This window comes from Mastigoproctus giganteus, chromosome 8 (genome assembly GCF_048544385.1).
Source record: "Mastigoproctus giganteus isolate SK-2022 chromosome 8, ASM4854438v1, whole genome shotgun sequence".
NCBI classification, from domain to species: Eukaryota; Metazoa; Arthropoda; class Arachnida; order Uropygi; family Thelyphonidae; genus Mastigoproctus; species Mastigoproctus giganteus.
This window is the reverse complement of record NC_143582.1, coordinates 40,183,230-40,206,026: the sequence shown is the minus strand read 5'-3', so window position 1 is coordinate 40,206,026 and position 22,797 is coordinate 40,183,230. Positions and strand designations below refer to the sequence as shown.

Below are 22,797 nucleotides of genomic sequence, written 5' to 3'. Positions count from 1 at the left end.
AAAGCTGAACTGTCATATGTATTCAATTTAGGAAGTCGTGTTCCTAACACATTGTCTCGGACTTGCAACCAAGTGCATACAAGTTGGGAGACGAGCCCCTGAATTCTGATGAGATCCTTCCACGTGTTCAGATTACGAACCTTAGGGGGCATAAATTCAAATTAAGAAAAGACATGTAGAATAGATGTGCGGAAATTTGCCTTTAGCAGGCGGGTGGTTGATTGCTGGAACAAACTTTCATCTGTCGTTGTGGAAGTTGATAAGTTAAATGAATTTAAGGAGGAACTGGACAGGCATTTGGAGGGAATGGTGTGATTTTTTTTTTTTTGGCTGATGCTGCATAAGCTCATACACTTGCTTTCTTGCATCACATGCCACTACTATTACTACTACTACCTACAAACACCAGTATGCTTCTACATTATAACAGCTATCATCCGTTCACCTACAAAAGATCGATTATCTTTAATCAATTTCGAAATGCCTATAAATATTCAACGACAGAATCTGCTTTGGACTCAAAAATACAAATATTAACCAGCAGATTCTTAAACAGGGGTTATCCCCTTGCTATAATAAAATGAATTAGGATACAAACTAAGGATACAATACAAAATACTACACCAACCAACAATAGTAATATCAAAATATACTTTCTTTCTGTCCCATATGTTGAACCGTGGCACAAACAGTTTAACAGATTCTTTAAAGATACCGAATTTAAAATTGTAGTCAGGCCAGTACAGAAATTACACACTATACTGAACAATTGTTCAGTCCTTTCCTCGTTTGCAACACAAATTAATTACCTGGTATACAACATTTCTTGCAGTGATTGTGACTCATCTTACCTGGGTTTGATGCATTTTCCTCTGAATATTCGTGTTAATCAACATGCGGCCGCAGTTCATGCTTCTCGTTCAGCAGTGTCAGAATTAGCCTTTCATGCTGTTAACGAAAAACATACTTTTTTATTTAATGAGGCCAAAATACTTAGTGTCCAACATAATTATATTCGAGTATTAATTGCAGAAACTGTAGAAATTAAATTACATGAGAATTCTGTTTATGTTCGCCGGCCATATCTGATCTCCGATTTGTGGGCTTTTACGTGCACGTGCGAAGACAAATAATCCCTATTTAAGTTTCATGTTCATCCCTATTTGGTAATTTTCATTGCTGTGATCACGACATATGGTCGAAAAGTGTTGTCAGCTTCAGGAAGAAAAATCGTTTTGCATTTTTACATTAAATTCTTTTATGAATCAACAGGGCTTACCTTTATTTTTGATATAGGAAGCTTCTTTTCCAACTCTCCTTGTCCAACTCGCTTCCTATATCAAAAATAAAGGTAAGCCCTGTTGATTCATAATATAATAGAATATAGGAAATACGAGCACTTAATAGCTCTCTAGTATCAAATCTATTAAATTCTTTAAATTAACTTTCTTATTTTTAATTGTGTTAAATTGATTTTTAATTATTTGTTACTCTAATGTAAGATTTTCGATTTTTTCATTTTAATTTCTGGAGAGTATCATACGGAAGTGTTCTACGTGCTATACTGAGGTAAACTTCTCTTATTATTTTACAAATAAAATTATATTAAAAATAATAATAAAAATACATTTTTTAAAATAAAAATTCAACATACTGCTATGGCCTAGTTGGCAGCAACAGTGCAATATCGCTAAGGAGATCCCCCCTTTAAAAAATAAAATAAAATAAAATAAAAATAATAATGAAAAAATAAATATATAAAACAAAGAAGAGGGAGAAGGGTTGTGAACTGCATGATGTGAATCAGAGCTAAAATAATTCCAAGAATGGTTAAAATTATATAATTATCACTAACTGCAGATTTGAATTTGAGGATTCTACATAGATTATTTGCCTGGATTATAATTGCTGGTAAGCGTACAAAAGTGCAACTTTAGTTAGCATTCTCTTATGTTATGTTATATTGATATGATTAGGTAAGCTGAAATAAGTTATTTGCCTGAGAGATAATGTAGAATGTTTGAGCTTGATAAAAAAGAGCTTCATTTACACCAGTGAGAAGTAAAGATCATTAAAAACAAGATAATTAAAATTCCAAGATTTTTAGATTGTTGGTTACATTTTTAGGTATGTTACTAATTCAAGTAATTTACATAAATAATTTTTGATAATTAATTTAGCTAATTTTTAAAGCAACATCAGCAAGCAAAAGACATAAAATTCTAAATAACTACTATAAGTTGTGGTAGTGGAGTGGGTGCATACACCAAAATAAAGATCAGGGAATAAGGCTCTCACATAACCAAGGGGAAATAAGTTGTGACAAAACAATGCACTGTCCAGTATTTCCAGAAAGTGATGAACTTAGCTAATTAGCAGCCACAGGCAGCAGTTGTCTTGAATACTAAACAAAGGCACTTGTGTTGGCCATGGCATTTATAGTATTATAAAATATAAAAATACTTATCTGTGCAGATGTATCCATCGAAGTGAAAGCAATAATAGATGGAACATCACTTTGTGGCTGCCTAGTAACAAGAAGATGATACTTGAAGATTTAACAATCCAGAACAAGCAAAAGTACAGGAGCACACAGTATACCCTACCTTGATATACCGGGTGTCTCAAAAATATACAGCATAACTTCAGGAATGAGTTCCTCATATGTAAAGGTGCCTTCATAGCCAGGTGGGAAGGAGCAGCAGTGCATAGCACACGCTTCTTGATTAGATTGGGGTTCGAGCCCGTCACCACTAAATACGGAGGATGCAGAAAGGTCAGGGAATAACCACCGCATATCCCGGAGCAATATGGCCTTAGTTGCTAATGCTCCTAAAAACCAAATAACAACAATCCTCATATGAAGACAATAAAAATATTTTATATCAAACATAGTTCCGGAAATGCTTGGTTCCCGAGTTATTAACCGGAATGTCTTATCTCCCGCAGGTGATAAGTACACTTCATGCACGATGGCACTCCCACACATTTCAGCCACATAGCCTGCAATTACTTGAATCGAAGGTTCCTGGTTGGTGGATAGGAGTTAGAGGTGGACCAACTGCCTGGCTTCCATGCTCAGCTGATTTAAACCCACTAGGTTTCTTCTTATGGGGCCATTTAAAGTCATTGGTGTATTCGACTCCGGTAGCTGATGTGGAAACTCTCCACAATCGAATTGTGGCAGGTTGTGAGACAATACGAAACATGCCAGGAATTTGGCATCGTCTTCACAAGTCCATGAGACGTCAATGTGAGGCCTGTATTCAGGCAGAAGGTGGACATTTTGAACAATTACCATAAGGTGATGTGAACAGTTAAGTGTCATAGACAGACCTGCAAAACTTGGAAACCCAACATTTCCGGAACTATGTTTATATAAAATATTTTTATTGTCTATATATGAGGAACTCATTCCTGAAGTTATGCTGTGTATTTTTGAGACACCCTGTATATCTACATTAAATATAATTCAACAAAGCACACTTCATGCACGATGGCAACAAAGCTTAACAGAACAACCTGTCTGGATTACTGTGTTCTTTCCACCCTTTTTTTTTTCCTAATGCTCTCATTTCTATTCACAGTTTGTTTTGTTATCTGGGCATCAATTCCAACCAACACTGGCATGATGTGTTAAAAGAACTATTCCATAGTTTGTAAGGTGTGTGTGGTGCACAGGGTCAGTATTAGGAACTGCATGTCAGAAGCAATTTGTTTATTCAGTTGCTGCTCTGACAGGTCCTTCATTCAAAAGTATCTTAACCTAGAAAAAAATAATTCATCCCATAACCTGGCAACTGAAATTTATAGAACCATTCTCCCAAATTCCATTCTGCAATGGGTGTTTTTATTTGGTAAAAATTTACCTTAACATTACAGATGCTGTTTTGTAGAGTTGTTGTTATTGTTATTTGGTTTTTAGGAGCATTAGCAACTAAGGCCATATTGATCCGGGGATATGCGATGGTCATTTCCTGACCTTTCCGCATGCTCCGTATCTGGTGGCTCACGGGCTCGAACCCCGGTCTAATCAAAAAGCATGTGCTACGCACTGCTGCTCTTGCTCACCTGGCTACAGAGGCGTCATTTTGTACAGAAAGCTGCAATGTCCAGCAGTAAAGAGAGACCAAAATAACAGGACAAAAATGCACTGTAGATATATGCAGTTTGTGTTTCTCTATTCCAGCTTATATTCCTGTGCCTAGATTTTATGCCAGTCCAAAATATGTAAAAGAAACCTGAATCATTCAAGAACTTGTCAGACTATCTATAGCTACTATCACCTATCTCATCACCATCGTCATTGCACAGCAGAGTATGTGCTGTACTATTCTTGTGCACAGACTTGTATCTTGAACTTGAAATGCACAAACTGTACACCTGCAAGTTTTTGGAAATCAAAAAATTTTTAATACAAATTTGCTTTAGGACAGAAGAAATTGTTTATAATTCTTTACAATTTTTCTTTACAATTTTTCTTTACAGTTTGAAATATTTCACAAAACGAACATTTTAAAATGAATTTCAATATATTATACACTTCAGTCCAAGTTCAGTCTAATCATCATGTTGTTTATGGCTCACTGATAATTATTGTAGTATTTAAGGTTAATAAAATTAAACCATCACGAAGTTCATTAATATTATTATAACTAATCAAAACACTAATCGTGACCACACATACACCTCTGTTTAATACTTAAGGAATTTTTGACCTTTTTGAAATTTGGAAGTATAATACAGTGCTCACTGTATCACTTCGGGGCACAGAAATTTGGTGGGCTTGTCATTTAGGGTATGAAGAAGGGATTTGTAGAAAAAAAAAACGTTAGTTCAATTTTCTGCCACCAAGGGAAAAATTGGCACTGTAAACATGAGATGGAATACAGTCAGTCCTCGTATAACACGTGTTTACACTACACGAATTCGATCATACACGATTTATAAATAGGGGAACGATATCGTATATAACATGAATCAAATTCGCTTATGTACGATTCGCCTTTGTATTTACAAGAAATGGCAGTCGGACCAGAATCACCCCAAACTGAACGCAACACGATAGGAATGAAGAGAAAATTCTGAAAATGTATTTATGTTTTTTATATCAGTGAAGGGGAAACGCATTTCACCATAATAACGTAAAATTCCAGCTATCGGTATTATCGCAAATGCAATTAGATCGAGTTTACTACCAGTTTATAACAGATTCCACTAGCAGGAACGTAACTGGAAATTGTTTTTGTTTTATGGTAGTAACCCCCAGAAATATGCTTTAGTAAAATGTGAGCTAGTGAGGTAGAATTGTCTCTGCCTTTACGGTGTTGTTTATTCAGTTGCTACACGCGCACAGCTTTGTTTATGTGTATCAAGCGTGCCTCCTTATTTTGTAATTGTGCTTTATTCCCTAAAAATGAGAAAAATACTTAAAAGGTGTGAAAAGGAAGCATCCTGGTGAAGACACTACAGATTCAGAGAGAAAAAGGAAAGCAATATTGATAAACAGAGGTGGACTGGGTCAAAAATTCTTACCTGGGAAAATTTGTAGTGGCTTCATACTAGCATTTATGGCCAAAATCACACCAGCCTCTGACCCACCATGGTTTCCCTGGTAAGGCTTATGGCCAGTCTGCATCTGTCGATAGAGAAAAAATATGAAATTGTGAAACGCTTTGAGCGAAATGAAAGACCATGTGATATTGCACGTGCTACAGGCCTAAATGAGGCAACGCCGAGAATTACAAAGAATGCAGAGAAAATAAAAAGCTTTTATAGCAGGAACAACTCAAAGTGTAATTAAAATCCATTAGATTAAGACACAAAAAAAAAAGAATCGGAAGAGATGGAACGGCTGTCATCTGTTTGGATAGAAAATCAAACAATAAACATGTTTGCTTACAATAGAAGCAAAAGCATTAGCAATATTTTATTACGTAATAGTTGTAATAAAATACTTACGTATTTTATTACGATAATTTATTGTTTGGTAATGTTTTGATTACAAATGTGTGTTCAATCTTGGGTGGTCTTTTTTTATATTGCACGATTTTGCATTGCACAAGGGTTTCTAGGAACACAACTATCGTGCTATAGGAGGACTGACTGTACTTAACTTAGGATTAGATTTTAATATCAGAACTGAGAAATCTACAGATATTGTTCTATGTGCTTTCCTTCACTTGAGATGATATTCTGAAAATGGAGGACTGCATGCAACACAGTTTCACTAGCATCTGATTGGGGATGTTGGCTATATGCTGTATAATGCTTGCTTTCAAATCGACAAGTGACTGTCTGTATGATGCCATGGCAACTCTGTCCTTCAGGTATTCCATAGCCAGAAATCACAGGGATTTAGATCTGCTGATCGGGCTGGTCAGAACTGTGGAAAGTCTCTAGAAATGATACAAATGAGCAGTGAAGGAACTGCTCCGAATGTTGAACGGAGCAGTTCCTTCACTTGTCAACCAATGTGGGGAGGGGCACCATCTTGCATTAACACTACGGTCTCCAATCATTGCCTTTCTTGCAGAGCAGGAATAATGTGATCTTTTAGAAGAGTGCAGTACCGTGCACTAGTTACTGTACACCCTACGAAGCCATGAGGTATAGACTCTTCAAAGAAAAATGGTCCAATTATAAACTCTGCTGTGAATCCACACCATACTGTAATGTATGGACTTTGTAGCGGTCTTTCATGTGCAGCAGATGGACAAGAAGTTCCCCACATTCAGCGGTTCTGTGCATTTACAGCCCCGTGAAGAGTGAAATTGCCTCTTCATTCCAAAAGATCATTCGAGCCCACGTATCGTCAAGTTCCATACAAGCCAGAAATTGTAGAGTAAAGTCTATTCGTTGTTGCTGATCACAAGACTTTAGTTTTTGCACTACATAAATCTTGTACAGGAACCAGCATAAAATTATTCGAAGCACTTTATGTACAGTAGACCAAGGAAGGTTCAAGTCTCTTGACACACCTCTGCCAGGCACTACTGACTGGTAATGTTTCGCATTCTGACCATTGCAAGCACCACTTCATCCACTACCTCTGTTCTGATACATGGTCGTCCCCAGCCTGGAATTACATCTAACTCCTCAGTCTCTTCAAATTTCTTTATTAGTTTTCGAAGCCCCACTGACAATGTCAAAGGTCCTTTATGCAAACCTTTAAGTTTCTGATATTCACGTAGTACTGCATCAGCAATACAATTATTCTGGTAGAACACTTTTACTAAAAGAGCATGTTCTTTTTTGTAAGAGACATAATGGTTGTTGATGGTGACGTTGGCCTTTCTGCTTTTATCTAACAGTGTGTGTGTGTGTGTGTGTGTGTGTGTGTGTTATGGAGGTTTAATGGTGCATAAGCTGCTGGGGCTTAGTGTGCCTTTTTATCTAACAGGTTGTCATTTATTTGCATAAGCAGTGCATCTTGAAGTAAATGACATCACCCCAGGGGCTCACACTTGGTGAGTATGGGCTTGGCACACACCCAGGATCCTGAGCTGGATATCATCATTCTTCTCTTCCTTGGTGATTCCCTTCTACTTCTGACTCTCTCTCTCTCTCGGTAACTCAGAAATTTTTTGGCTGGTGCAGCAAAGCCTCAGGCTTCCTTGCACCATATGGCTAATAATAACTTTTACACATGTGCAGTGCCGTTTCCCTGGTGGCAGAAATTTGAACTATTATTTTCTTCTACAAATCGCTTCCCCATACCCTAAATGACATACCCACCGATTTTCACATCACTAACTCTAACCGTTTTGACACTAGAGTCTCCTGAACAGGAAACTTATTTCATAACCATCGGGTATATATAATTTATACACATATGCACTGTATTGTAAATGTTAATGTACATTATATACAAATGTTAGTTCTCATCTTAACTAGTAATTTGTTTTTGCATTTAGAATGACATTTAATGTATATTCTAGCATATAAACTGATGTCTATCTTTTGCATTTGCAACTTATACAGCGAATGCATGTTTAAGCACAAACTTTTCTGTGAAAGTTGGTACTTAATCACACATTCACTGTATAAGTTGACACCCTTTTTTTAAAAGTTCTTTTACATCTCACCTACTCTAGCAAGAGTAATGTGTATTACAGTAAATTCTGCAGTTATTCTGCCTACCTTTAAATTTCTGCTCTTTCTTTACAGCAAGAACATCAATACAGTTAAGTTTATTGAAGCATTATGCATTATTACACTGCGCAGTAACCTGTGAAACAAGTGGTAAGCTTATATGGTATTCCCTTACGTTTGTTATTTGGTTTTTAAGAGCATTAGCAACTAAGGCCATATTGCTCCAGGAATATGCGGTGGTCATTCCCTTGACCATCCTCCGTATTTGGTGGTGACGGGCTCGAATACCGGTTTATTCATTCCAGTGTTGGCATTCGAGGTGAGCGGACGCGCTTCGTCAGGGATCCTCAGTTAAGTGGATTGTTGATTAGTGCTTTTAAATATTTGATTTATTTAGATATTGTTGGATTATTTTGTTATAGGTTTTCCTGTAACAGTTTGGTTTTAATAATATTATAGATATAATTTTTTAAAGTTAATTTTCATTGATATTTAGCTAAATTTATAATGGTAGTTACGAGATCTGCCTTAAACATGTCACAGAGTATCGTGACTCACACACAAAAATAGCTGATAGCGATTTACGGGTGAGTCATGATTTAATACGTTGCAGAACCTGTGGAATGTTTTCCAAGGTCGACCTGGTGACTAATCATAGCTCACCTGGGGATTCTTTTCTTTGTGATCGATGTAAGGAGTGCACCGATCTTAAATTACAATTTGGTGCACTGATGGAACAATTTGAGTCCCTGAAAAAATGGGTGCTTGCCCTCGAGAATAATGCATCTGGGACCTCGTCAGGGACTCAATATTCCAGCAATCTACCAAGTGATACACACCTGATTCGGCCTCAAAACAGAAAAACCAAGTGCAAACTACTCTGGTTAAAAAGGACATTGTTTTATTAGGAGACTCCATTGTCAGGGAAATGGGGAATATTTTTTGTAATAAGGATAGGTGGAGTAGAACCAGGGTATGTCTGCCGGGAGCAACTATTAATGATGTCACCAACAGATTGTCAGATTTTAAGGGGGGTAAAGAGAATATTATTATTCATGTGGGGACTAATGATATTAAACGTACACAATCTGACGATTTGTTGGAAAAATACAGGACCATGCTGAGGAAATGCCGCGAACTAGGCCACAATGTCTATGTGCTGCAATTCTGCCCAGATACGATAGGAGGGATTATATGTTAAAAGCCTTGTGTATTAACTCAAGACATGAAGGACTCTGCAAGGCTTTAGGCGGGAAATTTCTATCAGCTTGGCCCACACTTGTAGGTAGAAGGAATTTGTTTTGTAGAGATGGGATACACTTAAACAAAGGTGGTGCAAAAGTTTTTGCCAGTATTATTGAGGATACCTTAAAGCTTCAGGGAAACTGCTAGTTTGGGGGGGGGGATGTGGATAATACTGACATGTGTTTATCTGATAATATTGGTCAAAGTAACTCTTGCACATACCTCAAGAATTCTTATCTGTTACCCCAACTGGACATATTATCTAGATGTTCTGGGGACAGAAACGTTTCAAGTGAGTGGGTAGCTAATGTCAGGGAAGAGAGCCTAAAAACCTTCAAGGGTTGTGTTAGGGTTGTTAAATATACAAGAACGGTAAGTCTTAATTGTTTATACAGTAGTGTTAGAAGTGTCGTCAATAAAATGAGAGAATTCGAACTGCTGGTTAAACCAAGTAACGCGGACATAATAGGGCTTACGGAGACATGGTGCCACCCAGAAATTGGGGATGATGAGTTTCAGTACGGCTTGTATAATGTATTTAGGAAGGATAGGGTAGATAGAAGGGGTGGTGGGGTAATGCTTCTTATCAGAAGCAGCCTGAGTGCAACGATAGTTTTCCCGGATTCAGACATTTCACATGCTAGTATAGAATCTGTATTGTGTTAGATAGTTGGAAACAAAGGTATAAAGCAAGTAGGAATAATCTGCAGACCAGGTGATCGTGAAGATTATGACGAAAGTCTCTACATGCAAATGGAATGGGCAAGTAAGCGTCAATGTATTATTATGGGTGATTTCAATTTGCCTCTAATTGATTGGAGTAAATGGGAAGGAAACTCGACATGGGGAACAAAATTTTTATATCAACTAGATGACTTATTTGTATCAACATGTCAGGGAAAGTACTAGAGAAAAGAATATCCTAGACCACATCATCACCCATGAATCAGATGACATAACAGGGCTGATAGTAGAGGAACCAGTAGCAGGAAGTGATCACGGAATTCTACGGTGGATGATGAGAGAGGTAGCAGCAGTAAAAGGCAAAGGAATGGGTTTTAATTTCAGAAAAGGAAATTACGATGCCTTAAGGTACTACATGGCCTCTGTTAACTGGGTAGATATCGCGCAGAGAATGAATACAATTGAACTGTGCTATGCTTTTAAAACATTAATCACAGATGCCTTGAATGCGTATATACCATTAAAAATACTCCACGAGGAGTGTTCCAAGTTGGATGAATAGTGAAGTTGCCCATTGCTTGAGCAGAAAAAGGTGGAATGGAAAGGTTACAGAGCAATAAAAAGTACTGAAGCCTATAACAGCTACAAGTTGATCTGTAATACAGCCACAGAAAAGGTTCGACAGGCAAAGGCAGTTTATGAGAAATTACTAGCAGAGCAAAGAGGGGGAATAAGGAATTCTTCACATATATAAATGCCAAGAGCAGGACAAACCAGATTGGACCTTTATGTAAGGGAAAGGGGATAGTATTAAATACACCAGCTGCCACTGCAGATGAACTCAGTTATTTTGCATCGATATTTATAAATGAAAAACCTTTTGTGGCAATGGGTAATTGTGGGAGCGAAGTTGAAAAATATGTAATTAATGATATTGAAATTTCGCAAGATTATTTAATGAAAAAAACTTTCGACCCTACAGGCCAGTAAGGCTCCTGGAGTTGATGGAATATAGCCTATAATCTTAAGGGAGGCAGCAAGTGAGTGCATTGAACCATTGAGGCTAATTATGCGAGCATCACTGACTCTGGGAAGATTCCCTTGGATTGGAAAAGTGCCAATGTATCTCCAATACATAAGGGTGGCTCTAAGAGTGAAGCGGGAAATTATCGACCTGTCAATCTGACTTCAGTGGTAGAGAAAATTAGGGAGGCAATTGATCAAGGGTGGAATTCAGGATCATTTGGATCGAATTGAAATTCTCAAGGATACTCACAGCATGGTTTTGTAAAGGGAAAATCATGTTTAACAAATCTAGTTCGCTATTTTGAAAGGGTCACTCATGAGCTGGATTTAGGGAATAATTTCGACATTGTTTATTTAGATTTCAGCAAAGCTTTTGACTCAGTCCCACATAAGCGGTTGCTTTATAAGCTGGAACAGGTTGGAATCACACATGTTGGAGGGGTTCACCAAGGATCAGTATTCAGACCACTGTTATTTTTAATTTTCATAAACGAATTGATGTAGGGATAGAGGGCGTGATGTCTAAATTTGCAGATGATGTTAAAATTGGTAGAGTAGTTAATGATCACTGTCAAGCTGAGCTTCTTCAGAGAGACCTAGATAGACTTCAGGAATGGTCAGAAAAATGGCAGCTATGCTTTAATCCAACAAAGTGTAAGGTATTACACCTGGGAAACAGTAATCCCAAAATAATTTATTCACTTGGTGGAGTTCAACTAAACCCAGTACTGGAGGAAAGGGACTTGGCTGTTATGATACGGTCAGACATGAAATTCTCTGAGCATTGTAAACAGGTTGCAAGGAAGGCCCATGGTGTGTCCTATCGATGATCTATCGAACTTTTGCAAGTAGAGATAGGGACGTGATAATCCCATTATATAAGGCTTATGTTAGACCACACTTGGAATACTATGTTCAAGTATGGAGACCGCGCCTAAAGAAAGACATCGAGCTTCTTGAAAGGGTGCAAAGACGAGTAACTCTCCTGGTGAGATTGGCAAAAGAGTGTCCATATGAAGAAAGACTTCGAATATGTGGGTTGCAGAGTTTGGAAACTAGACACCTTAGAGGAGATTTGATTGAGGTGTTTAAGGCTGTGAGAGGCATCAGTAAAATGAATGAGGATGGAATTTTCAAGGTTATAAATGATGCTTGAACTAGGGGACATAAATTCAAGTTAAGGGGGAAAATGTTTAGATTGGACTGCAGGAAGTATTATTTTAGCCAACGAGTTATAAATTAATGGAATAAGCTGCCTACATGGGTGGTAGAGGCTGACAGTTTGGGGAAATTCAAAGGTCATCTGGATAGTGCCTTCGGGTCAGGGAAGCGCATAGGATGATAGGTTTAATTTCCTTTTCTTTTACTAATTATTATTATTTATTTATTATTTTTTTATCATTGTTTTATTGGTTTTTTTTTTATTATTATTTATTTTTTATTTTTTTTGGCCAGTGCAGCATAAGCCATAGGCTTTCTTGCACCATGCGGCCATTACTAATACTAATAAAGAAGCATGTGCTACACACTGCTGCTCCTTCCCACCTGGCTATGGAGGCACCATTCCCTTAAGTAGATCATGAAACCAAATGCCACCTTGATTGTGACTATATGTTTACATGGGATGCTTTGATTATGTGACGGAGCAAAGGTTTAGATGTAATGGCTAACTTCAGCTGCAACTTTCTTCACTATTGCCAGCCAGACGACAGGCTTCCTCTTGTACAGGCAAGGAATACTGGTTGTAGGTATCTACATTGACCAAATGGATTGAGGACTATGTATATTATTTTTGTAGAGGGGTGTGTGTGTGTGTTTACAGACTAATTTCCATGTTGTGTAGACTGAAAAAAAAAAATTTGAGAATACTTACTTCATGAGTAGAGCCTCTACTTCCAACAACTGAGAGGCTAACTCAGTCATGAATTAAGAAGCCTTAGAACTTCTTCTAGCCAATGAGGATTTAAATCAAGCCTCTCAAAGTATGGGACAAAAAGTGGGGGAAACATTTCACAATCATGGAGGATTTAACAGCAGTAATTATTTTTAAAAAATATTGTTGAGCCCCAAATATTTCCTTATGTGGCAGCATTATAACCATGCACCTCACACTGGATTTTATATTACCTGATCACTTTAATAGTATCAATAATTAGACTTAACAGTTCCATAATTGTTTCTACAATATTCCTACCAAATTTTGGAGTGAGTAATTTGTGTGTTCAGAACCTATGGCCAGGCCACATTTGTCATAGTTGAAAAACAACACGAGACAGCATTGAATGCAAAATAAGGCATATAAAAATTGGTTTTCTACAAATCAGATTGATTCTTCAATCCCAATTCAAAATCTATGCTGCAGAAATAGTACAAAATTATGCTGGCAAAGGCAGAAGAACTTTATCATCCAAATTTGTATGGTATTATTCTTTAAATAATAAATGGGTTAAGCTTAAATCTTAAAGCTCTAATCACTTGACAGATAACACAAAATGACTGGTTCAAAACATTATGCTGGATGTTATTATGTCCATGCTCCACAAAGTTCTAGCAAATGTGGAATGGTTATCCATATTTCAAAAATCTTAAACAAATAAGATAATATACATGAAACTGAGTATTAAAGAGAAAAGCTAATTTCAATATACAATTTCCAACAGTGTTATAATACTTGTGAAACTCTTAAATTATATCATAAAAGTATAATTATCCAATTTTAGTCCAGGGACCATCTGTGTTTTTTTTTGGAATGGAGACATCTTTTAGATCAGCAAATAATTTCAATGTGGTTGTTTTGTTGTTTATTGGCACATTGACAACGGAGATCAATATGGCATTTAGGCTTTTACTCCATTATCATATCGATCATAATGGCTAATACTGTTAATAATGCAATTACAGTGTTAATAGTATTAACTATTCTCTTACTGCAATTGTAGTTTCTCATTATGTGCAACTTACAAAAGTGAATAAACACCTTTCTTTGTAGCATATTGATAAATAATCAATACAGCATACTTATCCACAATATATTCAAGTTTACATATAAGACATAATATTCTAAATATTTGAATTTTGAAAAATTAGGAATGTTAGATGAGTTAGATTAGTACATAGTTACATGTGAATTCATAAATAACATTAATACCTACAGTTTCATCTTCTGCATTTCTCAAATCATGGGCGAAGTGAAGAACAGTACTGATCTCCTCATTTACAGGTCCCAACTAAAAAATTTAAAAAAGTACATAGAAAGAATACAAAAACACTATAAAAAATTAACTAATAAAAAGAAGATAATTTTTTAAATATTTTATATCTAACATAATTTTTTTAATATACAATGATTTTCATTAAAGATGCCAGAGCTTACTCCTTGTCCAACTATTCCACTCACACAAAAAAGTAAGGCACTGCTGTGTAACTAGATTGCTATTCAAGTAACATGCCTATAACTTTAAAGTCAGCACAGACCAACCAACCATGTTCTTCATACTTAATACTTGTCAACAATAGTGTCTAGTGTGCTGGGAAGGTGAATGGTTGCATCGTTTTGCACTCTGCTGAACATAAGTAATAAATAATGGTCTCTTTCCAGAGACCAGATGTCCCACTAGATACTGTCAGAATCCTTGTGCCATCATGCCTCTAAATACAGCCATACCACGAATAATGTTTGTTTACATAGATATTACATAAATAATATAAAATATCTATAAAATAGATATTTTAATATTATTATTTTCATGTTGCAACGTCGTTATAGCCTAATATGGTATTCGAATACCTTGCATAGCGTCTGTTGACTGCACTTATCCTCAGTAATCCTAGCCTAAAGTGATTTTAGCATTGTCTCTACTTAGTGAAGGTCACCTGTCCATTGTCTCAACTCTCCGAGGATGGCTAATGGAACTGACAGTGGCCCCATACAGAATTTATAGGTCACAAGCAATAGTGATCTTCTTTCTTTCTTTGTGTCTGCTCTAACAGAACCATGTGTAAGCTATTGTAAAAGTATTTTGTTCAACGTTAAAATTTACTCCTTAGAAATAGTTTTTCTGAAATGAACAGTATGCCGGTGGAAAATTCTGTACATAGCTGTTGGGCCCGTCTGAATAAAGTCAAACATATACTAATCTGCAATGGCAAATGCAGCTGGTCCCTATGAGGAAATTTCTCCCAAGTCGGTCACAAATTTTTAAAATGCCAAAGTTATCTAAAGATAGCAAAGTTAGCAAGGAAATCTATAACGTCACTTGAGAAAACAGGATCCATATCTCTAGACATGAATTAAGCTCAGAAGGCTGAGGACACACAGCCAGTCATGCTGACCACTGATACTGAAAGTGGCATTCCATGGCCCGGGTTAAATGACTTGGAGGATACTCCCAGTAAAATCAGTAACCGTAAAGCAATCCCCTTGGCTAAGCATAATAGTAGAACATAGCAGGATCTGGAATCCACATCAGTACTGCCTCACAAAATGAATGGACCTATGAGCTTGAGGCCTCTGTATCTAATTGTACAGCAAGAAGTGTAAGCATGTACCCTGATGTGGAAGTCACAGTGGAAACGAATAGAAAGTATTCAGTTGGACTTCGAAATAAACATCCTCCTGCTTGTAGTAGTAGTAACAGTGGCAGGTGATGCAAGAAAGCAAGTGTATGAGCTTATGCAGCATCAGCCAAAAAAAAAATTCACACAACCATTCCCTCTAAATGTTTGTCCAGTTCCTCCTTAAATTTATTTAACCTATCAACTTCCATAACGACCACAATCCGGGCATTTAATTTCGTACACCACCCCACTGCTGGCTTCTTTGGATATGGGGTCTTTAACTCGTGATGTCGCTGTGTGCAACCTCCGACCTGGGAGTTGCACACAGCGTATCTGACACCCCCGAATTATACATGCAATGTGGTCTAAAAGGCCCGGATAGTAGGGAATGTATGCGGTGCTCACAGGGGCGAACTGCTCATTATGGGTGGACTCTACTCCTCTAATGGCTCTGTCTAAAACCCTCTGGGGGTAGCCGCACTTCTTGAGGTCTGCTGTGACCTGAACAATTTCATTATCTTTATCCTCGGAGGTGCTGCGAGGATAAAGTGACCCGAACAATTTCGGGTCACAGCAGACCTCAAGAAGTGCGGCTACCCCCAGAGGATGTTAGACAGAGCTATTAGAGGAGTAGAGTCCACCTGTAATGAGCAGTTCGCCCCTGTGAGCACCACATACATTCCCTACTATCCGAGCCTTTCAGACCACATTGCACGTATAATTCGGGGGTGCAAGATACACTGCGTGCAACTCCCAAGTCGGAGGTTGCACACAGCAATACCTCGAGTTAAAGACCCCATATCCAAAGAAGCCAGCAGTGGGGTGGTGTACGAAATTAAATGTCCGGATTGTGGGGTGTGTTATGTGGGTGAGATGGGGCGGTGATTGAAAGACCGGCTGGGGGGAGCATGTAAACGCAATAAAGTCTGCTGTGGCAGAACATTTCTGGGAGAAACAACATCAAATTTCCCCGGAGGATGCTGTCATCACAGATCATGCACAGGGGTTCTGGGACCGTAAATGGCTTGAGAGCTTACGTATTGGGGCAGCTAGCAATCTACACCCCCTCCTGGAAACCGTCATTCTTGGACATGATGAACAGTTTCAGCTAGTGCGCTCCATTTCCGGTCCCGGTGCACAAATGGAAAATTCCAATTGTGGAACCATGTGACACGTGTTGTGGATCTGCTATTTAAGGATGTGCCACACAGTAGACATATGCTGCTGAGGAAGGAGACTGCTGCCTCCGAAAGCTACAGCAAATTTTATCGCTTTTAATTTCTAGGTTTTTAGTATATTTTATCAGTGTTATTTATTTTTATTGTAAATATATATTTATTTTATTGTAAATAAAGTGTTTTTAGTTACAGTATTGAATTTATTTATCTTCCGGCTGGTGTGAAGCTTAATCATCAACATGAATTGTCCCAGCCTTGTAGGCCTATTTAGAGATAATTTAATTAAGTGCCTTGCTCTAACACTACGCAAAGATGGGGAAAACCCCTGGTGCCTTTTGACACTAAACACACTCTAACACTATAACTATAATATATCAGAACGTTAGGAGTTAATAAATAAAATCAAAGACTATTGAGCAAATCCTGCTAGCAGGAGAATTCAATATCTTAACTATCTCTGAAACATGACTTGAGCATGAGCAACAGAACATAGTTATAGCTAACCCAGCGGGCTATGGGGTAGAGTTTACTTCCAGGTGAAGCAGAAGGGTAGGTGGTATTGCTATGTTCTTCAAAGAGGTGCCCTTCACACTGATCAACACAAAATCCAGTGATTCATTGAATTTCAAGGCCCTACCCATCACACCACTCAGAAATGCATTCACAGTAGACATATATTTTTTTTTTTTTTTTAGGAGCATTAGCAACTAAGGCCATATTGCTCCGGGATATGCAGTGGTCATTCCCTGACCTTTCCTCATCCTCCGTATTTGGTGGTGACAGGCTCGAACCCCGGTCTAATCAAGAAGCGTGTGCTACGCACTGCTGCTCCTTCCCACCTGGCTACAAGGCGCCTAGTAGACATATGGTTAACATATATCCTACTGTACTTACTACTGATATAATTACTGAGATGGGCAACTGGGCTATACACCACTTGTACCCCTCAGCTTGCCATATAGTCATCAGGGATTTCATCTTTACTACACAGCTCACAGCCCAAAATAAGGTTCTTGTTGACTATCTGAAGTCATCAAATATACAGCTAATCAATCATTGCCCTACTAGAGGAGAAAACCGTATTGACTCGCTATCTTCATCCGTAACATGTATGATAAGAAACACCTGAGACGCATTGTGAATCAGATCACAAACCTATCTATGCAAAATTAATTATACCTACTTGGGATTCACTTTCCCGAAAAAATGTTCAACCCCCTGTCACCATCAGCCCCAAGTTCCTTAACAGCCAAAAGCCTGCAAGCTGCCACCCTTTTACCTTAGCATGTCTTTGAAACATGTGATGTTGTTGTTATTTGGTTTTTAGGAGCATTAGCAACTAAGGCCATATTGCTCCGGGATATGCGGTGGTCATTCCCTGACCTTTCCGCATCCTCCATATTTGGTGGTGACGGGCTCGAACCCCGGTCTAATCAAAAAACGTGCTACGCACTGCTGCTCCTTCCCACCTGGCTATGGAGGCGCACATGTGATGTCTCGCTTGCTGTAACTCTATTAACAAGCTGGGTAAACACCAATGCACATTATGGCACCTCAAAGAAGATCAGGATCTCATCTCACTCCAAAGCCTGGTGGAATCCAGAAGTATACAGGGCTTTTCTATTAAAGCAGTGCAGCACCATATTTAGAAAAGTACTCAACAGGTTTCTACCATATATCTTATTCAAGAGCACAAGCACAATCAAGAGCAATAACAGCACACCACGGTGCCCAACTTCAAAAGGAAAAATCCCATACAACTTTAGATCCCATAGCTGCTAGTCGGCTTGATCTAGCCCAATGGCTAGAACCTATCACCAGATTTGATATAACTGCAGGGCAGCCAAACCTTTTTCTATGTTCCAACCATGAATCACAACAAGACATCCTACATTCCATCACCACTTCTACACACTAGCTCATAGCAGCAGTAAATTCGCTTCAAACGACTGCAACCACTGGGAACGACAAAGTGCCTCAATTCATAATAAAATGCCTTAGCCCATTCATCCTTCAACCACTCAGGTCCATCTTCAATGGAAAACTAACCACAAAAACCTTTCCTAAAGCCTGGAACAGCAACCTTGTCAGACCACAACCAAAAGTTCAAAACTCCACTCTACATGTGCACTTTCGGCCGATATCTAACCCTCTCGACACTCCTAAAAATCCTGGAAAAAATTAAGATCCACTATGCCATCTGAAACCAGTCCACAGTGATGAACCTCCTTGCAACCACACATACTATACTGTCTGCTTTTGAGCAACATGAGGAACTCACTATCACATACCTAGATACTCAAGCTGCCTTTGATGCTATCAAAGTGTCGGCACTCCTCTGCTTAGTTGAAACCCAATATCTAATCCAAGATATCACCTTCTATGGATGGTGTCCATAGAAGTTGCCCAATAAACAGAAAGGGGTTGGCAACTGCAGAATAAGATTTTCAAGTTCATGAAGGGTACAAGGATGACTGGGCTGCAGGGAATGCAGGATCTGGAAACTTGAATGTTCTACTCAGGAAGTATCCATCTTCAGTCTCTGTTGGTTGGTTGTCATCATTGGGTTGGTGCAAATCCACTGAATTCAGAATCACTCTCTGAATTGGGGGGGAAGCTGCTGTAATCCATGTTTTCTCCTTTTGACCCTGGGGGTTTGCTGTCCTGCCATGGGGAGGCAAGAGCAGTACCACAAGCAGCTGAGTTAGTTAGTTAGTACTTCTATAAAAAGAAACAGAAAGGTGGCTTTTCTTTCTGGGCATCAGAAACTCCTTGTCTACTTTTTGTAGTGTGAATCTGATATAAAAATCACAAAAACAATTGTTGAAATAAAAAAATAGATTCTGTTCAATGAAATGCTCTTTAGAGAAAATGCTTTCAGAAACACTAAAATCGCCTGGCCACAGAACTTTTGGTACCCGGGGCCTGTCTCCAGGCATGTAGACTTCAGTTTTATCTTCAGAAGCTTCACTCTCCAATATAAGTGGAGGGCATGGTATTGACAGGTTATCTCCATGTGGACTGGTCTAATGGCAGACAGAATATTAGGATACACAATGCCCTTCTTACTCTTTGCATTGTATCCCTCTACATTAACTAAGCAAAAGTAAGTTATCACAGTGGTTTATAGGCTCCCACCAAATTACTGGAATTGCAAATGGCATAGCCTTCTTTTTACCATTTTTCCACAATCTCTATGCTTCAACACAGGTTCAGCAAACTTTGTGGGCCCACCGTTTATCTTGGTCAGTGAATTTCACTCCAAAATAAGCACAATACATATTTTTTACAAATTCTGTAATATCTTGTCATTGCTTAAGGACTACAAAACTTCCAAAAATATAACAAAATAAGTCTGGAATGTTCAAACACTTTTATGAAGACATTTTACTCACTTTTCAGCACAAGTTTGACATGATAACCTCAAAAATAAACTGCACTCACACTGATAAACACTGATGCATGGAGCTCTCAAGGTCAAGAAACATGACTGAAGGCAGTATTGCCAACATGTGGAGGTCTAGTTTCCAAATTCCCGGCATTTACTCCTAACGTGACATAAACTTAAGTGATTTGTGAACAACCGATACATGATAGAAAAAAAACAAATGGAATTTCTGAAATCAGTGTAAAACACTGAGTTATAAACAGCTATTAGTTTACAAATATCAAAACCACACAGAGTGGTGTAACCAAGATAGATGTGCTATGGAAGGGGGGGGAGAACAATCTTCTCCTTGGGAGGGTGCTCGTCTAGTGGGTTTGGCAGTAGGTTGGTTTGTGATGATCCCTAGGTTTTTCTTTGAAGTTGGCATGGTTGTGTAATATACTCTCTTTTAACCTAAATTGGTTAAACCTACTGTACAAGTTTAGGTTGAAACATTAATACATTGCCTCTGGACCTTTTTAAGTGGTACTACTGGGAAAGGTACAGAAAAATGCATTAATATACCCTGCTCCCAGGGTATATTAATACAAAAATATAAATTAAAAAATTTCTAATAATATATTGAAAAAAATAAATATTAATATTAAATTATCACTAACTTTTGATCAGTATTAAATTTTTTAAAAAAATGGCTAACTTGTGATTTACCTGCTTTGTTTTAAATTTTGTTCATTTTATTAACAAAAGAATTGATGCTCACCTCGAGAGCTTATTGAAGTTTTGAATATCATAATATTTTGTCTATCACTACTCTTCAACAGTTTCCACATTCAATCCTAAGAAACAGACTTTTCAGACTGCAATGAAAATAGTGAAACTGGCATATTGTCAACCTTGTTTAAAAAACTGCATTCTGTTCCAAGGTCAAAGAGAAAGACATTGATCAGAAGAGTGGCATCACTTTTACTAGGTCAATCTGACCTATGTGTCAGATGTTACATTCACAGGAGATTTGATAAACTATCCCCTTAGTAGAGGGGGAAGATATTCTGGGGGTTAGCAACATAAACTGCCAGCCTGGGAATTCTATTTCTCACTCCTGGAATTTAAGAGATGCATATGTCAATTGACACCTTAGTGTAGTTTGAGGGGGGGGGGAAGTGTTGCAATCCCTGATGCTCTTCTTTATAATCCTGTCTGAGAGGCTTCCTGAATATTCATTGTTTGTCAATTTTCTGTAACTAATCATAAAAGTATGCAAGAGTTAATCAAAACATTTATAAGAAATATGCAGGCAACCACCAAAACCACCAAATAATTTGAGTTTTCAAAAACAAGGCCTGGTACGAAAGTAATGCCTCCTAATTTTCTGCATTCAAATGTGATGCCATAGATCATTGTGTGTCACTGAGTGGTCACTAGAGGTCTTTAGTTTCACCATACTGAGTGGCACTGTGATCGGGAGTGGAGCACACGGATGGTTCAAGATGGTGGGTATTACAGATATACGTATCAGCAAAGAGTGTTGATTGAATTTCTTACCAAGGAAGAAGTGATGCCTATTGAAATCCATACGCATCTCAAAAAATTTTAGAGTCATAATACTGTAAATGTGAGTACAGTTTGACGTTAGGTAAGACACTTTAAGAGTGGGGAACATGACATTGCTGACAACCCCTAAAGCGACCAGCAGTAACATCAGTGACAACAGAAAACAAGAACTGGACTGACTTGCTGATCAAAGAGGACTGCTGCATCACAACACGCAAATTGCGAAATGCAGTACGTATAGGGAAACTTGCTGTAATAAGCATCAAAGGATCTAGGCTACAAGATTTGTGCCCGGTGGATCCCGAAAATGCTGACACATGAGCACAAAGAAGCCCAGAAAGTCATCTGTATGGAACTTCAAGCACTTCAAGAGTGAAAGAGAGGTTTTTCTTTCACACACAGTTACATGTGACAAAATTTGGGTCCATCATTATGACCCTGAAACATAGAGACAGCTGATTGAGTGGCATCATCATCAAAATTCACCGAGAAAGAAGAAGTTCAAAAGACAGCCTTCTGTCGGTAAAATCATGGTGATAGTATTTCAGAACAAAGATGGGGTCTTGCTTGTGGAGTTCTTGAAGTGTGGCACTACAATAAACTCAGATCGATAAGTGGAAATGTTTAAAAAGTTGAAAGCTCGCATCTGTAGAGAAGAAGAACCTTAATGAGGTTCTTCTTCTCCATGACAATGCACAACCCCACACCAATCTACACATGATGAAGGCCATTGCAAAACTGGGGTGCACTATTCTTCCTCACCCCTCTCATAGTCCAGATCTTGCACTATCCGACTATCACCTCTTCAGCCCGCTGAAGGATGTACCTCCATGGAACCCATTTTGCGGAAGACCAGCTCAAGCACAAGGTTCGCAAAGCCCTTCAGAGCAAGAATAAGAACCTTTACAGGATTTGAATATAGCATTTGACTCAAAGATGGAAGAAGTGCATAGAAAATAATGGTGACTTTGTGGAAAAATAAGTGTGTTTATCAACTGAGGATTAATTTATGTAAAAGCCATAGTTGTACAACATGAGAAACTCACTATCACATACCTAGATACTCGAGCTGCC

The 22,797-nt window shown here is 38.1% G+C and overlaps 1 protein-coding gene across 1 annotated transcript in view; it reads right to left on the bottom strand.

Moving 5' to 3' along the window:
• c12.2 (von Willebrand factor A domain-containing protein c12.2) overlaps positions 1-22,797 on the bottom strand; it is a 574,487-nt gene that overhangs the window by 320,258 nt on the left and 231,432 nt on the right. Inside the window, exon 17 of the mRNA XM_090380213.1 lies at positions 14,202-14,276. Within this exon, the coding sequence (XP_090236339.1) occupies positions 14,202-14,276 (75 nt within the window). The remainder of the gene's footprint in view (positions 1-14,201; positions 14,277-22,797) is intronic.